The sequence below is a fragment of the Protopterus annectens genome, chromosome 2.part1, assembly GCF_019279795.1.
Source record: "Protopterus annectens isolate FY-2018-M chromosome 2.part1, PAN1.0, whole genome shotgun sequence".
Lineage (NCBI taxonomy): Eukaryota > Metazoa > Chordata > Ceratodontiformes > Protopteridae > Protopterus > Protopterus annectens.
Window position 1 is genome coordinate 1,462,865,132 of NC_056729.1, and position 21,479 is coordinate 1,462,886,610.

At 40.6% G+C, this 21,479-nt stretch overlaps 1 protein-coding gene across 1 annotated transcript in view; it reads left to right on the forward strand.

Moving 5' to 3' along the window:
- The window catches only part of RFC1 (replication factor C subunit 1), a 1,497,679-nt gene that overhangs the window by 1,096,605 nt on the left and 379,595 nt on the right, over positions 1 to 21,479 (forward strand). The window contains exon 17 of the mRNA XM_044063570.1: positions 18,219 to 18,317. Within this exon, the coding sequence (XP_043919505.1) occupies positions 18,219 to 18,317 (99 nt within the window). The remainder of the gene's footprint in view (positions 1 to 18,218; positions 18,318 to 21,479) is intronic.

Consider the following 21,479-nt stretch of genomic DNA (forward strand, 5'->3'; position numbering starts at 1 on the left):
ATAATGGCTACTCTAGTCATAGTGTCTTGGAATGTAAATGGCCTTACAGCTATAGACAAAAAGGAAAGACTATTGAATTATATAAAGAAATGTATGTGTAAATGCTGCAGTAGACAAATTTGGCAAGAAATGAGCATGTTAATTTGACAAACCAAGAATTTCAAGATGGATTTTCAGAACATCAGGGACACAGGAAATGTGAGTAATACTGATTGCTAGAGGGGCTCCAGTTGTGCTAGAAGATGAAAACAAAGAGATTAACAGTTAATTATGGTTGTAATTGGCTTTTGGCAAAGCAGGATTTATTACAGTGGTGTGTACTTGTATTAGTCCAAAAGTTGTTATGAACTTAAAGAAAATTTGGGGACAAATCAGCTTTCATCAGGGAATATTACTTATAGGTTGAGATTGGAAATCGGTTGCAATAGTGATAATGTGCTGAGGGAGCTGTAAGGGAAAATGCAATAAAAGAGTGGTAGATTCTGAAGACATTTGTGAAAGTATTCAGTATGGAAGACATTAATTCAGTAGTAGAGACATGGCAGAATTTACACATTATTCTCCTAGGTGCAGTAATTGGGAAAGTCTGGATAGAAACTGTATCACAGGAAATATGCATTTAAGTGAAAGCTTCAACAGATATCCAGCAACTGTTTCAGATCATGCAGAAATAACAGCTAAGATAAAAATGCAGGGAGATGAAGTAAAAATGAGACACTGGTTCCCATCTACCTGATAAAAAGAGAGGAATTTAAGGAATGGGTGTTGGAAATTATTCGGGTGTTATTAGGGAAGGTAGAAATTTCTTCAGAAGGAATAGCTAGTAAGTGGGGTAGAATGAAAATGTTTAAAAATAGGATACAAGTAAAAGAGATGACTAATAGGAATTATTTAGGGGGGTTGACAGAGGTTAAATTATGGCAGAATAAGCTGAATCTCACAGAGCAAAAAGAGGAGCAACTGCATGGTGCTAAAGAGAAAATAAGTGGGTGTTTGGGTTTTGAAAGATGTCTGAGCAGCTGTTTTGTAATCACGCCAGAGTAGAAAAACATTTAGCTTACCGAGTTCGACAACGGAAAGTAGAAAGAGGTGTCACCATACCTTGCGAGCCTATGACTAGAAAAATTATCAGAGATCTTATAGAGATTAGATATATTTTGAAAATTTTATGAAGCTTTATATAAAGCAAGAAGAATTTAGAAACCAAGAAATAGCACAACTAGAAATATTTGTGGAAGACTAAATTATGCCAATATTAGAGGAAGATTAGACTCCACTTTAGATGGGGGGAGATGAGATAAAAATGGTGATATACAGTCATTTCAGGGATGTATCCAGAAATAGGTAGTATTCGTGTGGAAGTTTGGAGGAAAGAAAGTAATGAAGATCTGAAAGATTTCATTTAATATTTGAAAGTAGGGGAAGCTCCAGCATCTTGAAAGAAAGCTATAGTGGCTGTATTACCCAGAGGGTAAAGACCCAGCACCCCCATCCTTATGTATGCCCATTTAAATTTTAAACCATTATTACAAAGTATTTGTACTAGGTAGAAGAATGGCAAAGGTGTTTCCTAAAGTGATTGGTTTTGTGGAAAAGAAGCAAACATTTGACAGCATTAATAGAACAATATTGATCCAGAGAAGCAGTATGTAAGAAAATAATGGTGCTGTTGTGGGTTTTGATGCAGAGAAAGTATTCAACAAAGTAAGCTGGGATTTTGAGTAGGGCAGTAGAAGCATTTGCATTCCATGATGAATAATAAGAATTAGAAGAGTATGTGAAAGATCACAGAGGCAAGAGTTAAAGTAGGAAGGTTTCTGTAAGAGAAGTTATGTTTGAGAAGAGGAACCAGGTAGGGATACCCGTTTCCCATTTACTTGACTTTGCATTTTAAAGCCACTGGCAGCAAAAATAAGGACATGGAAAATCAATGATGTAATTGGTATGGTAATCAAGAAAAGTTGGCTTTAATTACAGGTATTATTTTATACTTGATAAATTTAGAAAAGGACATCTCTGTATAATGTAACATTTTGAGATAGTTTCAGGTCTTTTCAGGATATAAAATTGAAGAAGGTAAAACAAAGGCTATAGCCATAAATCATGTGCCCACTTGTGACTTGGTTCAGAAATATCCATATTTTTGGGGATATAAGATTAATTATTTAGGAGTATAGATTAAAATGCTTATATTATGACAGCTAATGGTATGTGGGGAAAGAGACTAAAAAATGATAGAAAAACTGAGAAACTGGAAGCTCTTGTTTATAGATATGCATAGCAAGATACAAGCAGTGAAAATATTTTTAGCTTCTCTAGTTTTGTATATATTTTAGGCATATGATTATCAATCATACGAAAGGTATTGGGCAATAATAAAGGGTTGAAGGAATTTATTGGTGTGGGGGGGGTAATGTGGGATAGATTGACCCTCTCATTAGAACAAGTTGGTTTATGACTACCTGATTTGGAGAGATGTTATAGAGCTGCACGGTTAAGGTTCATATTACACAAAACATAAGGTTGTAATTCAGAGTGGAAAGGGATGATGATTAAGTGAGGAATTTCAAGAAGTAAGGGGAGAGAGGGATTTTGGAAGCAGATTTTTAAGTAGCATGGTGGCCTCCATGCAGAATATTGCATTCAGAAAATATTGCAAGAACTAAGCCAACACATGAACTGAGAAAGTAAATTTTGCCAATATGGATGATTGCAAATAAGGGTACAGAAAATAGGGAAGAGAAGCATGGAAATTTAATGGAGAAAACTGGCAAACAAATCAAAGTATTTGGAACCAGTAACTAAAGAGGCAAAGGTTATAGAGACGGATAAGGCTAAAACGTTGTTTGGACTCTGTTAAAGACTGCCATCCTGGCTCTCTAGGCCTTTCATCCTCTCTTCTCCCCAGGACCGCTCAAGGTGTTTACAAGACAATAGCACAGTGATGTGGCATGTCAACAATCAGGAGGGGACAAGGTCTCATCTTCTTTGCCAGTTGGCACTCCTAGTATGGGAACTTGTTATCCAGTTCCAAGTGACTCTTCAGGCAGTGTACATTTCTTCAGGTCAAAACATTATGGCAGACTGAGCAGGTCCATTACTCAATCCCACAAATGGATACTTCACACAGATGTGTTTCTGGCCATTGTCCACCAGTGGGGTACTTCTCAAATGGATCTTTTGCCAGCCCTCTGAAAGAACAACTGCCTCTATTTTGTGCCAGAATCCCAGATCCTGTGATTTGAAAGTTAGACACCCTCTCTTTTTCTTGGCAGGGGATGTTTCTTTATGCTTTCCCTCCCCTGCCTCTCATTGCAAAAGTCCCAAATTCTTGCTGGTGCATCCGTTGGCCAAGACAGCATTGGTTCTGTCTTTAGCCAAGGGCAATCATCACAAGTTACCTCCCAGGCTGGACCTACTCACACAAGACAAGGCATCTCTCATCCATCCCCACCTGTCCACTCTTCATCTGACATTGAGTGGTGGTATTTTGATTTCACGTAGACACCTTTTTTTTTCCTGAGGACATGCTTAGGGTCCTGCAGGAGACCAGGAAACCCACTACTAGGAAATCCTACTTACTTAGATTGAAGAGTTTTTCTGTTTGGTATCTTTATCGTAACCTCAATCCACTTTCTGTGAATGTTCCTTTAGTGTGTTCTCTTACGTGTGTGAATTGCTGAATGCTGGGTTGGCTTATTCTTCTGTTAAGGCTCACTTATCAGCTGTCTCTGCTTGTCTGCCTTTATAACCTCCTTTAGCTTCTAGATTTGAAGCTAAGTATTCCTTAAAGGTATCCTTTATATTAGGCCTCCCAGGAAGCCCGTTCCTCCTCCCTGTCCTTCATATTAGGCCTCCCAGGAAGCCTGTTCTTCCTCCCTGGGATCTTAATTTTGTTGCAGAAAAATTGACCTAGGCTTCCTTTGAGCCTGTAGGCTCTGCTTCACTGCCACATTGCTCTTGGAAGACTGTGCTTTTATTAGCCCTTACTTCTGCCAGATGGGTGTCTGAGCTTCAAGCCCTTATGACTTGTCCTCCTTTTTTCGCATTTCATAAGGACATGGGTGTCCCTTCATAGTCATCCCTCTTTTATACCCAAGGTGGTTAATGAGTTGGGTGTCCATAGACAACTCAGACTTTATTTGGATAAGACTAAGATCAATTGTAAGTCTGATCAACTCTGTTTCCTTTTTCCTAGCTCCTTAGGATTGGCTGTGTCCAAGCAAAATATTTCTTCTTGGATTTCTAAAGCCATTGCTTTTTGTTATTCCTTTCATGGTAAGAACTTGCCTTCTTTTAAGACTCATTCTACCAGGGCTATGGCTTCTTCTGGTGCTTTTTTCAAGGGTTTGGATACTAACTCTATTCTTGAGTCAGCTACCTGGACTTGCATGCATAGTTTTACAAAGCACTGCAAGTTGGATGGAATTTCCATAGTTAGAGCTGGTTTTGGTAAGGCCATCCATCATGGCTTCTTAGAGAGCTCTGCTGGTCCCTCCTCCTCCCTCTCTGCTTCCTGAGCTTTGGCACTCTCCCTAGTGTAATTAATACTGCAGCAGTGAAATGGAAGGACATAGGACAATTGTGCAAAATTTTAACATAACAGTAGATGTGCTTCTCTTCACTGTTGCAGTATTCACTCCCTCCCTTTACCCCCTGGTCCATTTCTGTTCTGGATGTACTGATTACCTTTCTTTTCCTTGGACTGGCGTTTCTGCTGGGGCTATAATTTCTGAAGATGGTACATCCATATATCACCTTTATGCACTCTGTGCTATGCAGGGAGCATATGTGTGACGTACAGTGTACCTTAAAGCAACTGTATACTCGCCTGATGTTGGGCCACCCTTGGCTGGGAATCCCTAGTGTAATGTATACTACAACAGTGATTTTACACAACTGCACTTTCTTTCAAGTTGTGTGATATGTTTAAAAAAATGCATGCAGTAAATAAATTAAAAAACATAAGTAAATGGTGCAGTATATTCACTAATGGGTTTGACATACTTCAGCTGTGTAGATTTTTGCAGAATGTCCAGATTTTTTTTTTCTTGTATTTGGTCTGGTCCTCAAAAGGTTTATGATTTTTCTGGCAAACCATTGAGGACTGAAGTCACTAAATAAGGATAGACATTTGAGTTGCAGAATTCGCATCCTTCAGAAGAATGCATACCAATGCAAAACATTTTATTCTAGAAACTTTCTAAGCTTGTAAGATCAATAATTAAAATCTGTCCCTATTTTCAGAACTTTGTCCCACCCATTATTTTTGGCTTTGTCCCGGTTAGCTGTGCCAAGAGGTTGAAGAGGTATAGTTGGATAAGATGCAAATAAATGGGAATTAAATCTTCTGTGGATCTAGTTGAGATACCTTCGGAAATTAGATGAGGCCAGAATAAAGGCTTTCCAAACTACTCTGGAGATATGGTTAAATGATAAATTAACAAGAATGCTTAGATCCCTTGCAACGGTGTCTTATTAGAGGGGTGCATTACCTCTTTGGTAAGTGAAACAGTTTTGTTTACCAAAATGAGGTATGCTGCATTTTTTTTTTTAAATTTAATATGAGACCATTTTCCTCGCACCAGTTAGCTTGATCGAACCCATGTTGAAGCAATTAAGGTTAAGATCGAGTAACACCTCTCAATTTACAGTTGTCTGCAGATTTATTTAACCATAGGCTTGAAAGTCTGAGAAATGCGTCAAATAGGAGAGGACCCAAAACTATGGTACACCACTGGTAACCTTTTTGCTTTTGGAAGTGACACCTACTTTTCTACCACATGGGTTCTGTGAGACAACCAATTCACTATCCACAGTACAATACAAGGATTTATATTCAGACTTAAAAGTCTGTGATTAATGTCTGCATGGAGAATAGTGTTAAAGGCCTTGGTCAGGTCTAGATATGCTGTATGCACTGCATAACCAATATTTTCTGAGTTGCTCTTTCAAAGAAATTAATGAGGTTAAAGAGATAGGACCTTTTTTGACTAAGCCATTGATGAGGGTCCAGGGTTAAGAGATTTTTAATGTCCAGATTAATGAAGTCTGAGATAATGAGATCCGATCCATAGCTTTACATATGTGGGTGGCGAGACTAATGGGTCTGTAGTTCGGCCGCTCTTGTGCAATGTCATTACAATGATTTTTTTTTTCTCCAGATTTCAGGAACGTAACCAATAGAGGCTTAGATTAAGAACGGTTTAGTAGGGGCTCAGAAAGGTCATATTTGGCACTGATAACCAGGCAACCTGGTATATTGTCAGGGCTTGTGGATGAAGCATTCTTAGATTAGAGAGGGCTAAGAGAACTTGTTCCACAGTAATTAAAGGAGGTGGCTGGGATTGTGGAACCTGTGAAATAACTGTGGATGGAGTAAAATTTGTACTAAAATTGTTAGCTAGGACATTAGCCATTTCCTGTGGGTCAGAGACTGTAGTATTATTGAGGACTAGTTCTGAAAATTGTGTTGGTTCTTAACTTCCTGACATAGTTAAATAATGTTTGGTTTTAAGTTTACTCATTTTTGACCTATCTAATAGTTCTGTTAAGCTCTTTGTTTGCTTAAGTGTGCTGTTATGCTTATAACTTTAGGCAGATTCTTCTGTTACTATTCAGTTTATTTATACAGGTATTCTACCACAGGAGTTTGTTTTTAAGTTTCTCATTATACTTGGTGTGGATAAAGGCCAGCCTTAGCAATAAAACTATTTTAATAAGTCATCAAGTAGCTGAAGGTTTGCTTTTGAGAAATCCCTAAACATGCACCTATTAACAGGGGATGTACCCCCAGTTTTAAAGGAAGAGTTCACCAATTTGTCTGATTTAACAAGGCATATGATGATACAGATGGAGATATGCTACAAGTGGCCATAATTGAAGGACTAGATTTGAAGATACTGGGGCTCCTATTAAGATGGTTAACTATTTGTGAAAGAGTTATTTATAAGGTCAATGAAGTGCCAAACATTGCCAGCCATTGGCAGTGTAGATCAGCCAGTTTATTGATGAATAGTTGAAGTCCCGCCACTAAAAAGTTCTTGGGTTTAATGGGAATATCTGCTAATGCATTAAAATAGCCATCATGATTAGAAAGGGGACAGAGAGGCTGTACTATAGCTAGCTGTGAAATGGTAATGTGGACTTTCAGCAGTTCACATGTTGCATCTCAAGGAATTTTTCATGGGGTTATGATATCCTTGATAAATACCGGTACTCCTCCGCAATTACTAGTAAGTCTGAAGACATCGTAGGCCTTGTACCCAGGAACAGAGGGAGTGCTTTCATTTCTATGAAGTCCTGTTTCTATAACAATATGTATATGAATGCGTTCAGGTTGCAAGAGAAGACTCAGGTTTGGGCTTTTTTTTTTTTTGTCAAGGCTCCCTGCACTGAGTAGAGCCACTTTAATATGTTCTAAATTAGAATGTATTAGGTTGGAATGCCCATCAGGTGGACTTTTCCTAAAAAGACACTTGGGTGCAGCAAAGGCCTTAGCCAGAATGTGAAAGTCTTGGTAAGAGAGGTGCAGACCATCTATAGCAAATCAGGAAGGCTTGTCAGCTATGACATCTCAAGTTGACAAATACTTTATGAAGGACACCTGCTATGTAGCCAGTTATTAAAACCAATTATTTCGTCAAAAATTAGTCCTCCAAAGGTCCCATCAGATCATAGAGGGCCAAGAATTTATTCAGGGTTCTTTTTGTCCTCAGTAAAACCCTGTACTTCAGGCCTATCCTGGATCTAAGTGGCCTAAACCAATTTGAGAAAAAGACAACATTCCTGACAGTCATGGTGCATTCCATTCTTCTCTGTCTAGAAAAGGGGGATTTGCTGTATAAACCCACCTGGACACCTATGTGCATATCAAGAAAGCCAGGACATCAAGGAGATTTCTGCATATCAGTGTAGAAGCCTGTAATTTCAGGATCTTCCCATTCAAGATCTTCATCAAATGTATGCTGCCTGTGGCAGTGCATCTAAGATGGCTAAGAATCAAAGTATTTATTTGCATCGACAAATAACTCTTAGCTGCCTCCAAACAGGAGTTACTGGTTCAAGCAAAAGATTTGCTGCTACTGCTATTCCATTTCTTGGGAATATCTGTGAGCACTGCAGAATCCCCATCTGCTTTGTTGTAAGGAAGTTCAGATTGTCATTGGCTATCACATAGTTACGCTGACCTGCATAAACAGCCTGTAACCCCCCTAACCCCCCCCCCCCCCCAGGAAGAGTATTTTGCATTGTTTTTGGTTTGCATCATCAAGTAAGATTTTACCTAGATAAACCAAAGATATAAAGGATGACCAATGTCTTATTTCTTTTGGGCTTGACAAAGCAGATTAGAAAGTGTTCAGGGTCACCTTTTCCAGGTGACTTTCAGGTAGTATCACCTATTGATATATATAGTGTAGCAAACTATTATCTAATGCACCAAAGACTTATTCTACCGGGGACAAAACTACCTACTTTGTCTTAAAGAACTCTTCTGTTAATATCTGTATACCTGTGACCTTTTTCTGGTGTTTTATAAGCGTTTTATTTGCATCTACACTGACTTGCTGTATTTTCTCTCCCAGCACTCCTGTTTTCACGTTTTATTATTTATGTGCAGTTTTTTTCTTCGATTTATTTACTTATGTAATACAAGGGAATACTGCCAGCTGGGATGTTGTAAATAATTATGTCACTTGAGGATTTTAATATGATTTAAATAGAAATGTAACAGAAGAAGAGATTGCCAGCCTAGCTGTCTGGAATTTTGTAACTAATTTTATTTGTGAGTATAGATATGATTTGTACAGAATTGTATGTTATACACTGAACTTCAAAGATGTGTCCACAGTGTACCCTACTGGAAAAGAACAGAAATGTATATAAACTATATACCTTTGCAAATGTATATGTTTTGATAGTAGAAACTGGAACGTGCAGTGTTAACTTGCAATATTCAAGAAAATAAGTTTAAATTAAAATGTATTACGATTGTGCTATAAAAGTTAGTTTTAATGCAGCAAGCAGACAGGATGTCTAGAACTAGGGTTCCTTCTGCATTGTTTTGTAAGTGTTTTATTGTTTTATGTCTTCTAGCAACTGTAAACATTTGAAGGCCATGTATTTTTCACAAGGAGATGTCAAATGCTACAATGGGGGGTTGTTTAGCTTGGGAACTTGTCAGGTGACAAAAAGTGATGTCATCCAAGCCAACTCAGTAGTAATATTTGATATTAATTTAAGAATTCTTTATTTTGGAAAAACTCCTCCTTTAGTCAAAATTAAGTATAGTTTTTGGCTATTAGCTGTCATGACCGGCTGTACAGGTCATTATGACTAGGTGATAGCCAATGAAAATCTGTACTGCCTTCTTAATTTCATCTGTAAAATTGTTGGTGTTTGATGTCTTCCTCTGAGTGTGTGTTACTTTGTGTCGATTTTCATTGCTTCATCATTTCTATTCTGTGTCCATGTTTCAGTCTTGGTCATAATAAATGTCTTGAAAGCATCCTCTGACTCATTCCCTGGATTTCCTTGTCTGTCATTTTTTTTCTCTCCCTTTTATTTGTATTTTCTTGCCTAATGTTGTTGCGTCTTTCGGCTTTTCCCGGTTAGGGGTCGCCACAGCGGAACTCCGGTCCGCTAATAATTGGTAGTTGATTATTATATGCCGAGTTACCAGCCCTGATGCACAACCTTCAACGAAGGTACGCCCATTCACGCAAGTCTCGACGCAGAAAATGCTCTAGCTGAGAATCGACCCGAACAGCGTCTTACTGTGAGGTGACAACTCTAACGCAACACCACCACCGCAGGTATTTCCTTGCCTGTTTTCCTGTTTTCCTACCAGTAGTCCTTCCAGTACCATTGCTTAGTTTCTACTACTTTTGTTAATTTACTTTCCACCTTTATTGCTGTCACATGCACCTTGAGTTGTTATAATCCCACGTGTCTTGTCTGGATTTCTGCTAGTCGTCTTTCATGTCACCCTCCCCCTTCATCTCTCCACTCTCATTAGTTTCCCCTTGTTTCTTTAGTCCCACCCTACCAGTACTATTCTAATTTTAACCTTGCTTTCTTGTTCATCCCTGTTGTCTTCTATATCAGCTTTCTCATGTTATGTGGCCATCTCTGTTCATTTGTGATTTGTATGTATCCATTTTACTCCTCCTTTACTGCTGTACCTGTTTGTGAGACAAGCACGTTAGCCATTAAGCCACCCCCCCCCTTCAACTTTAGTACAGGTAACATTGTAGCGGGATCAGAATTATGCCTTTCTCAAACTTTAGTCTGGTCTCCTCTGGTAAGGAAGTCTCCCCCCTACCTAGTAAAGATGCTTCAACAAAGTATTAGTTTAGGGGTGTGCACACTTATGCAACCAGCGTATTGTACATGTTTTGTTTTATATTTTTCCCTAACAGATTTGTTTTACAGTTGAATTGTACACGTTATAGGTCACATTAAAGGTGGGAAAAGTTTTGAAATGATTTATTGTGGTCTCATTTTTCTGTATCACAAAAACCTGGTATTTTAACATGGGTGTGTACACTTTTTATATCCACTGTTTTTGTGTGCGTGTCTATCTATATATATATATATATATATATATATATATAAAACATGTATGTAGTCTGTAGTAATCCCCATCATCTTCGTCATGGGCATATATGTTGCACATAGTCCAGTTTGTCCCTTTGATTGTTTCTTGCAAGATTAACCCATCTGTTTTCCCCAGTCTTCTTTATTGTCTGTATTACTTTGTGAACACCTTTCTTGATATTGACAGTCCCCCTTCCTTCCTTTGGTGTCAGGCGCCCCCAAGGGAGGGGATACTGTGGGCTTCAGAATGCCTCTACCTCCCTCGTTTCCCTTTCTCTTTTTAGCCTCTCTAAGTTTGCATGGATTTTTTTTTCTTGTTTTATGGGGTTTGTGAATGCCCAGTATTCCATGTTACTATTTGAATGAATTGTATGTGTCATATCTGTATTTCTCTCCCCTCCTTGCTGTTGTCCCTTCCATCCCCTTACCCCCAGCTGCCTTTGGATGAATGTTTTCCCCAAGGTACTCCCACTGAGATGAACCACCAGTTCTTATGCTGCTGCCTATGCTCATTTCCCTCTCTTCCCCTGGACTGGTATGTGTTTACCTCCAGTGTACAGCTGTATTTGCCTCTGTACATTGGCCCTTCTTGTCCTATCCTCTTTGTTCCCTGCCATCTTATTGCATCCTTTATGTTCCCTCCTATTTTCTCATCTCTTTGCTGGATGATCTGTCTCTTCCCCTAATGTGCTTCCTGTTCTGTGGCTTTTTTTTTTTAAGCCAAGTACCTAACACTGTAAGCCAGTACTGGTGTTTGCAGTTTGTTACATATTTTACTGTACAGCTCATAAAATGTTTCATTTAGCAAATTTGTGTCCCCAGCTTCATTTAGAAAACCACCTCCTCTTAGTCCAAATTCAGTACTGTTTTGGGCTATTAACTGTTATGGTCCAACATTGTTTGCAGACGAATTTAACAACTGCAGACAGAATTTTCTGACTGTCCCAAACTGCTGAAATCGTTTTGGTGAAAAGCTGCATTCGGAAGAACTTCTGTCTGTACCGATTGTACTAGAATGAAAATGATCTAGTGTTATGGTGAATTTTTTTACTACAACTAAAACCTTGCGCCGTTTGTTTTCTGACTCTGTTCTTCAATATTTGTCTTTCAGTTAATTGCAGCATATTAAATTCTAATAATTAGTCTATTACTTTTTTATACCCCACCCCATTGTCTTTTTACTGAAGTATTACTAACCTGAAGCCTAGGCATAACATAATTAGGCTACCTTTAATAAGAATTTTAATACTAACATTACACACTTGCCAAATAGTGTTTATAATGCATATTGTTTGTCTTTTTGGCTTTTCCTGGTTAGGGGTCGCCACAGCGGAACTCCGGTCCGCTAATGATTGGCAGTAGATTTTTATGGTACCGAGTTGCCAGCCCAATGCCCAACCTTCAGCGAAGGCACGCCCATTCACGCATGTCTTTCGGAGGCCACTCGACCACGGTGGGGAGGACATGCAGACTCCACACAGAAGGCACTCCAGCCAAGAATCGAACAGGAGAACCTCTTGCTGTGAGGCAACAACGCTACCGCTGTACCACCACGGCTTCATCAGATGGATATTATTCCAGTTGTAATTACCTGCTATTCTGTTTTAGCTTTGTGATTTATTGATCTTAATGGTTATCCATGTCACAATTCCATGATGTGCAGAACATGTCATCTAGTGTAGCGTTCTCTGTTTTTGTTCTTATTAACTTTGTCCTGGTCTTTTTACTTTTTCTTTTTTTTTTCTGCAATGTGTAGCTTTTTTTTTTTTTTCTCCAGGCCTCTGCTGAGTAAAGGACTTTAAGCCCTCATCCCACTTAAATGAAAATGTCTTAAATCATTTGATTAATTTTCTTCTCTTTCAAATGGTCCATTAACTCTGTTGTAAAATGAAACCGGATTAGCCGCTGTACACAAGTTGCTTTCAGACATCTTGAGAGATGCAGCCTGGTGCATAGCCTTGTATGTGCCATTAGTAATCGACTGTTCTGCCAAAGGAGAAGTTTGTACATTTCAGATTCAGGCCCTTATTATATCTCTGCATGACGTTACCTAGATTGTTATGAATGATTATTGTCTTAGTGCCATCCTATCCCTTCCTCATAAATTCTAGAGAAATGTGTTTTTTTCATCTTCAGTAAAACCTGATAAAATTTCATATCTAATATACCACATGGCTTTAAACTTGGTCATGTTACAGATACATTCTCTATATACCACTCAGATATCAGCACATACACGTGTACTCTGCTAAGATTGTTAGCCTAGTAATATTGGCTATCTCTGTCACATTGGGTATGTTCAGCCACTAGAGACACCCCACAAGCAACACATAAACCACAAAAGCAGTGTGCAAAGCAGTCACAGCCCTTAAGGCCAAATACAACACCAAACATACTTGTCATAGGTGACTCCATAGTCAGACACACTGACGTCCCACTCACCAGGCTGAACAAGGAGAGGGTCACAGTAAGCTGCCTATCGGGCGCTAGAATCCGCCACATAACACAAGCACTCGGGTCACTCCACGGCAAGTACAAATATGACACAGTCATTGTCCATGCTGGTGTGAACGACCTGAGACGCACCTCCCTGGACTACATGAAAAGAGACATAGAGGAGCTCTCTGATTATGTAGCCCAGGCAGGTATGACCCTAACCCTGAGCAGTATCCTTCCTTCACCAAGAATGATGCCACAATATAGAGACAAGATGATCAGCTTTAACAATTGGCTTAATGTCTGGTGTCATTCAAAGGGGATCCAGTGTCTGTCTGCCTGGGATGACATGCTTGACAAGCCACGCTGCTTCGCAAGGGACGGCTTGCACCTGTCACCCTGGGATTCCGGATATTGGCTAAGGCTCTTGCCACCCCATAGTGCCTTTTTTAGGCAAGGCTCAAATTCTAAACCTACCACCCTAGAAAACAAAAATGGGAAGAAATTGAGGGTAATGCTGCTCAATGCCAGAAGTCTAAATCTCAAAATGCACGCACTCGAGGCCCTTCTCAGTATGGAGAACATCGATGTCTGTGCTGTAACTGAAACCTGGTTCAAGGCTCCTGAGAGCACCCCGGCACTATTAGGTTTTACCTCATATCATGCGTTCCGCCCCAAAACCCGGACCACTCCACAAAAGGAGGGGTGTATCCATATTCATAAAGGATACTCACACCTCCAGGTTGGTGGCAACGCATGAAGCTTCGAAACCATCCAGGTGCAACTAACCATAGGCAAACTGCTCTACAAATTGTAGCATGCTACAGGCCACCCTCTCAAACTCAGGAACCCCACACAGCCTTCCTGAAGACACTGGAGGGTATAAATGTATCTCCAAACACCATCATATTGGGTGACTTCAACTACCCGAATATAGACTGGGAACATTACTCAAGCCCTAACTTTCTAGCCCAACGGTTCCTGGAGTTCATAAATTCAAATGCCATGGAACAGCTAGTCACTGTTCCCACGAGAGGAGAAAATATACTAGATCTCATTGTCACAAACATGGGGACAAAATGCTCCACACCGGAAGTATATCCCTCATTGGTGAGATCTGATCATAAACTAATCTCACTGGAAATCCACATCCCGCCCCCACCCCAAACAAAAAGACCATAGTGAAGAACTTCTCTAAAGCAAACTTCACACTACTCAAGACTGGTGTGGTATCCTTCAAGGCCCCTGAGTCAGAGGAAACCACAACCCAAGCTGCGGAAGCCCTTACAAATGCCTTCTATGAACACCTCCAGGACTGCATGGATCAGGCAATCCCAAATAAAACCAAGACTCTTTCCACAAAGGGCAAACGTCCAGTCTGGTGGACCCCAGCCATTAACAAACTTTACAATAAGAGGAGAAAGCTATTACATGATAGAACAAAATCCATAAAAGGGAAGTCACCCCTGATCATTATTAGTAAAAAATACGAGCACTCATAAAATCAACTAAGGCCAATTTTGAGAGAAAAATTGCCATGGATTCAAAGGACAATCATAAGGCCTTTTCAGCTATGTTAGGAACCTGGGTGGAAACTCCCAGATATGCTCAGAATTAGTCCAAAATGATACAAAAATCACTGAACCCACAGACATTGCCAACATACTGGCAGACAGGTTCAGTGCAAACTTCACCCCTCTCCCCTAAAGGAGAGATAACTATCCCAGCCGAGTGTAGCCTCCCGACATCTCAAATGCAGGTGAAAGCTGCTCTCTCTAAAGCTAAAAACACAGCATCAATGGGACCGGATGGTGTCCCCGGCTGTGTGCTACACGAGCTAAATGAGGAATTAAACCCGCACATAAGGCAGCTGTTTAATCTCAGCCTTACCACAGGATACGTGCCCAAGGAGTGGCGACGGCAACTGTGGTCCCACTCCACAAAGGTGGCCCACGGACCCTGGTAATTACCGCCCCATAAGCTTAACAAGTCTAGTCTGCAAAGCTATGGAGAGGATCATAATGGAGCTCATAAACAAAGATATAGGGACTTGCAGACATTGGACCCGACCCAGTTTGGCTTTGTCAAGGGAAGATCATGCCTTTTGAACTTGGTCGACTTCTTCGAAATAGTCACCAAGGCCATTGATGAGGAAAGGCAGTCCATACAGCCTACCTTGACCTTGCAAAGGCTTACACAATACCCCACTCGGTATTGTAGAAAAACTTACCAGCTTAAATGTAAACCCATATGTCACAAGATGGGTTGCAAACTGGCTTAAGGACAGAACCCACAGGGTTAGAGTTGCTGGCGCTGTGTCAGACTCCAAGCCGGTCACAAGTGGTGTCCCACAGGGCTCGGTCCTTGGTCCCTATTGTTTGGCATCTACTTCTCAGAAGTACAGGCCAACATGGGAGGACTTTGTTGACAAAGTTTGCAGATGACTGCAAACTGGGCCATAGTGGAAAGTGCATCGGACACGGATATCCTTCAGAAGGGACTCACGGAAACAGATAGCTGGTGCCAGAGCCATGGCCTGAAGTTAAACACCAAAAATGTATAGTCATACCCTTCGGGAAAAACAAGGTAACCCCAAGCTACCATATAGGTGGCAATCCACTAAGCACAGAAGAGGTTATCAGGGACCTGGGGACCCAGGTTGACAGTGGCCTTTCTTTTGACACTCACATTGCTAAAGTGGTTAGAAAGACCTTCTACATTGCCCACCTGATCATGAAGGGATTCACATCCAGATCTAGTGAGGTCATTGTTCCCCTGTACTCTTCACTTATCAGACCAATGATGGAGTACAATGCCCCATTCGGGATGTATCTCACCCGACATCTGCAGCAATTGGAGAGACCCCAAAAGTTCCTCACCAAAAGGATAAAGGTACTCCAAAATCTGTCATATGCTGCCAGATTGAAGAAACTCCAGCTCTATTCAGTCGCATACCGCCTGCTCAGAGGTCACATGTGCCTGACATACAAGGCCATGTCCAACCCGAATTAATGGACATGCTCCACCTCAAAAATCCAAATCCACCAAAACCACTAGAGCAAGCGACTTAAACCTTAGCACGGATATAAATAGGACGTGCTGGAGGGATAGATTTATCACTCAGAGACTCCCTATGCTGTGGAATAAAATCCCGGTCCATGTGAGGCAGAGCACCTCGCTGACTCTGTTCAAGAGAAATCTAGACCTGTGGATGGGAGATCGTAGGTTTACCCCGGGAATCATCTCTGGGTCACTGCTGGACAGAGGCATAACAAACTAATGGGCACAGTATTTTTTCATATAAGGGGTGGCGTAAGCCACAATAATTTGGGCTAGGCTTATAAATGCCTTAGGGCAGATAGCCTAGTATAAACCTATGAACCTATGAACCTAAGTATTCTGGAACTTATAGTCATATAGGCTCTCCCTCAAGTATTTTAGGCGACTCAAAAACTACTTTGAAGGTAGAGAGGAGTCCATCAAATTGTATGATGCAGGTTTCACACCATCCACCCACCCATGGCCTAGATTTTCCACAGGGCTTAGTGAATTGCCCCCACTCTTCACTCTGTTGACAGAAGAGCAGAGCAGTGTGGTGATGGCAGACTGATTCGTATGCTGATGGCTGTAGCATCCTTTTCACAGGGGATGATTTTCTGTCATCAGCTGTGAATTCCAGAGTACTTTCAACTCTGTACAGTCCTGGCTCAGTTCTTCAGAACTGTATTAGCAATGTTTTTTTTACCTGCAAGAATCCCAAAATGGAATGTGGTCCTGATGTCTCCAAGGCATAAAATCTGTCTCCATTTTTTTTTTTATCACTCCATGGCTGAAAGGAGTAGTTCCATCAGACTATCTGGGTATTGTAGCAGATCACAATGACAGAACTCACTAGTGTTATTTAATTCACAGTTTTCATCATCTTTAATTCAGCCGACATCCGTTCGTAATGTAACTTAGTCTGATACTTTAGCACACAATATTAAGACTGTGAGCTGCTAACAGGCTTTGTCCTGTAGTGCAGGGTGGCATTCCCTCAGGCTCCGTTTGCCTACTGTTTGACTCTTGTAGCTTATTTAGCAGGGCAGTGCCGCTGAATCCCCCCAAATAGAGTATTGTGCCTATTGGGATTACCCCGTTAAACAAGTAAAATGAAAAGATTTAAAACTTGGTGAAAAACTCCTTATCAAGTATTAGATTACCCATGCTGTCTCTATTCTCTCTTACCCATATCCTGGAATGTCACAAAACGCATCATGACTTTATTTAATTTCACCTCTATTACTCCCTGAATCAAAAAAAAAAGATTTTGACAGTTCATGCTTCTGTGCCTATGCTCGCATGTTCTTCAGTGGACTTCCACTTGCACTGTGACAAATTTCTTCCAGTCATACATTGAAGAAGAAGAAAAAAAAAACTTGAACACCTCTTCAGTACTTGGGCATGTCATTTTGGAGCTGCAAGAAAATTGTTTGTTTTAAACTCGTTCCTCTTATACCTGTACCTATTATCTTATAATAATACACAGACCAGTGATTTGCATTAGCATTTGATGTGCTAATTCAGCCTTCTTTCTGTTGTCATCCACTTTTTAGCTGCTTTTCATATGCCATAAGTAGCTTTGTCTTTGAATCCCTTGAGTTATTTCAGCAGTACAGCTCACACTGTATGCCAAGTACCCTCTGTGTAAATCCATTCATCTTGTGTATTCCACTCGGTGAATCCCTCTTTTGAATTGTCCTAATTATGAAATTTACATACTGCAGTAAACCTGTGCAGTATGCATGTCCTTTCTGAATGTCACCAAGTGTAACGTTCACACATTATATGAGCTGTTTCTGAATTCCATCCATCATTTCCATTAGTAGTGTACATAGAAAAAGTGTCATGGAATAGATGAACCAGTCTGTCACAGTTTGTGTTGCTTTCAGCTACCTTATGGTGTATACATCAGACATACTGTATAATAGTCTGTATAACCAGAATATGTCAGAGAAGTACAGTAAGTTGAACGTGTATGCAGGAAATGAAGCTGGTGATATGCACGCATGGTAGCTGGCTATATAGTGTTAATATGAACAAAAAAAAAAAGTCTATTAATAGAGACATTTTTAAAGTCAAGTGTGCTGCTTTTAACTAAAGCATTTCAGCATTGTAGTGACTTGATTTGGTATATTTTTCAGGTTCTGCATAATCTCAGCATGTGGAGTGCAAAAGAAAAAGTAATGACCTACGACCAAGCAAAACAGAATGCTAACAGTGCCAAAAAAGACATCAAACTGGTAATAAAAATATTAATTGTATATGAAATGAAATTTCTGCCAAAATCAAACTGTAATATCAAAGTTGCTGACTGCAAGTTAGAATACACAGATGTTTGTGCTGAATTTCTGAACGTTTAGGGAAAACTTCCTAATTTGATGGTTCAGTATAATGGTTTCCCATTACTGATTTTTGTCTATTTAGTAAAGGCTTCTTCAAATGTCAGATTGCTAACATAGAGTTTCACCTTTATTTCGAGACGTGAGATGCTGAGATAAAATATATTGGGAACTGGAGAAAAAAATGCCTTTTCTTCATTTCTGCATTCATGTGCTTTGTTAAATGTCATCACATCCAGGAAGGTGGCCAGGATTTTTGTAATTGTACACCACTTCCAGAATGTAGTGTAGCCCCTCACCTTCAGAAGTTAGCCATCCTGCCACAGACACTGCACATTTCTGGACATTATACCTTTTCACTACTGCGGTTAGCGTTGCCACCTCACAGCAAGAGTATGTTCTTTGTGTTTCACTGTTGCAATCATTACATTTGTGTAATCTGCTGGTAGGTTGCCCTCAGTCGGCCTGAATTCCAAAGTCTTGGGTCCTGCGTCGGTTGCTGTCTCCTCTTCCATAACGTCAGGTCATCAGGGGTATAAAAAATGCAGCCAATGCCATTTTCTTCAATCTTTCTTGCCGCGCGGTGCCCGAAGCAGAAGCATTTCGCAAGTGCCAGTCAGCCGACTACTGAAATATTCGTGTTTGAGTTTCAGAACCAAAGTCTTCACTAAAGCTAAGTACCCCGATGGGGAAACTTTTTCTTGCTTTTTACCGATGTCAGAAAAAGTTAATAATTGTATTACTTGTGGGAAGCAAATACCTCATAAGGATTTCCATTTATACTGTATTCCTTGCTTAGGCCCTGATCACAAAGTGCCTGGCTGTCGGTTTTGTGCTAGATTTAACCAATGCACTATTAAGCGTCGGTATATTTTTGCATCAGAGTATTTTGGAAACAGATTTAACTACCCAGAAATGTCGTCTGTTAGCAATCCGACTACCGGAGTACATAAAAAACGCAAAGAAAAGGACAGAGAAAGGCAGTCGATATCCAAAACCGACAACGTAGCTTCTCCTAAGCCAGTCGCTGGTACTCAGGCATTTTCGCAGCACCTGATACCAGCTACCTTTGAGTTGCAGGCCTCTACCGAGACCGATGTGGAGTCCGGCATGCTGCAAGATACTGAAGGTATTGGACCGACGGATGTATCTCCCTCAGATGGGTCCGGAGCCGCTGAGCAGGCACCGGCTTCTGAGGGTGTATTCATACCTCAGTATTTGTATATCAAACCAATGACTGCTGCAAAACCAAAGACAAAAGCAACTTCTAAAACTAAAAAAATGACACATGAGCCACGTGCACAGGCCTCTATGCCTAAAAACAGATGATCAAAATGGCTGAAGACCTTATTACCTTTATCAGGGGTACCCATCCCCCTCCAGATAAGAGGCCTAGGCAAGAAACTGACTATGAATCTTCAGATCAGGTTTCTATTTTTTCTGATTCCTCTTCTGATCAGGAATTATCTGTTCCTCCCTATGAGGATTCTGATGCTGAGAGTCTATTCCGTCTGCATCTCCTCCTGAAGATTATTCATTTGGAGAAGCATTGCATACTTTGAGGGAGCATTTTCACTGGGAGAGTCAAGACTTCTCAGAATCAAAAAAGAGGCTCAGGGATTTCCTCCTTCTCCCTCAGCACAGGCCTTTGCCATTCCCCCTGTCCTAGACATTGTGGATGATGTGTTTTCGGAGTCTAGCTTGACCCCTGACTCCTTACCTCCGGCTCCCAGTAAGCCTGACAGATATTACAGGGTCCCCGACTCACATAAATTTTTATTTAGAAAGCCTGCTGCTGATCCTGAAACTATTTCTCAGGGTCCAAAGGAGTCAAGGCCTCAACAGAAAAAAATCCTACCCCCTCTGACAGAGATTCAAGAGCACTGGACAGATGGGGGGGGGAAAGGTTTATACATCTACAACCTTTGCAATCAGGGCCTTAAATTGTCAATTTCATATGCTTAAGTACCAACAACATGTTATGGGATTGTTGAAACAGAAAATGATGATGATTTCAGAATGTGCAGAAAATAAAGAATTGCAGGAATTATTGCATGCAGCTGAACAAGTAGGAAAGCATACTTTGCAATGTGGTTTTGATTCCTTAGAGGCCTCTTGCAGGGCCACAGTTACTGGATCTGTGATTAGGAGGCATGCCTGGTTAAAGGAACAAAATTTGCCTGATCATGTTAAAGCTAAACTGCTAGATGCACCTTTACAGCATGATTCTCTGTTTGGTATTAAGACAGAAGAGGTTTTAAAGAAAATGGTAGACAAAGCTAAAAGTCTATGCAAACTGTTAAAGACTTCTTACAAGTGCAGCCACCAAGATTCAGTAGACACTGGCCTACAAAAAATTGGTCCTTTCCTGTGTCAGACAGAGCTCAAAGGGACAAATCCAGACACCCTAAGGGTTTCAGATACCAGGCGCAAGATTCATACAGGCAAAGCAATGGAGGGCTTCCACCTCCAAATCTGGAGGAAATAAAGCGCAAACTTACAGAAAGCAATCCCAATGACTTCCCTCTGCCCTACACCAAGCACTTATCTTTTGGCAGCACCCATAAGGGGAAAATTAGCACTTTTTGCTCAAAATTTGCAGCTAATACCCAGGACAAGTGGGTACTAAACATCGTATCACAGGGATACAGATTCCATTTCCACACTCTGCCAATGGCAAATGGTTGGCCAGATCTGCCAAAAAATCAATGGGCAGAGGCACAGAAACAGGTTACGTCCCTCATGGATATGGGGGCCATTCAGATGGTACCAGAACAGGAAAAAGGACAAGGTTTTTACTAAAGACTGTTCTTGGTACCCAGAAAGGACAAGGCCTAGTGGCCAATACTGGATTTATCGATTTTGAACATATACATGGACATTCCAAAATTCAGAATGCTGACTTTGTAGCAGCTTCTGCCCATGCTGGGCAAGAATGCCTGGCTGGTGACTTTAGACCTAAAAGAGGCATACCTGCATGTCTCAATAGGACAATTGTGCAGAAGATACCTCAGATTCAAGGCTGGCTTAATGCATTACCAATTCTCTGCACTGCCCTTTGGC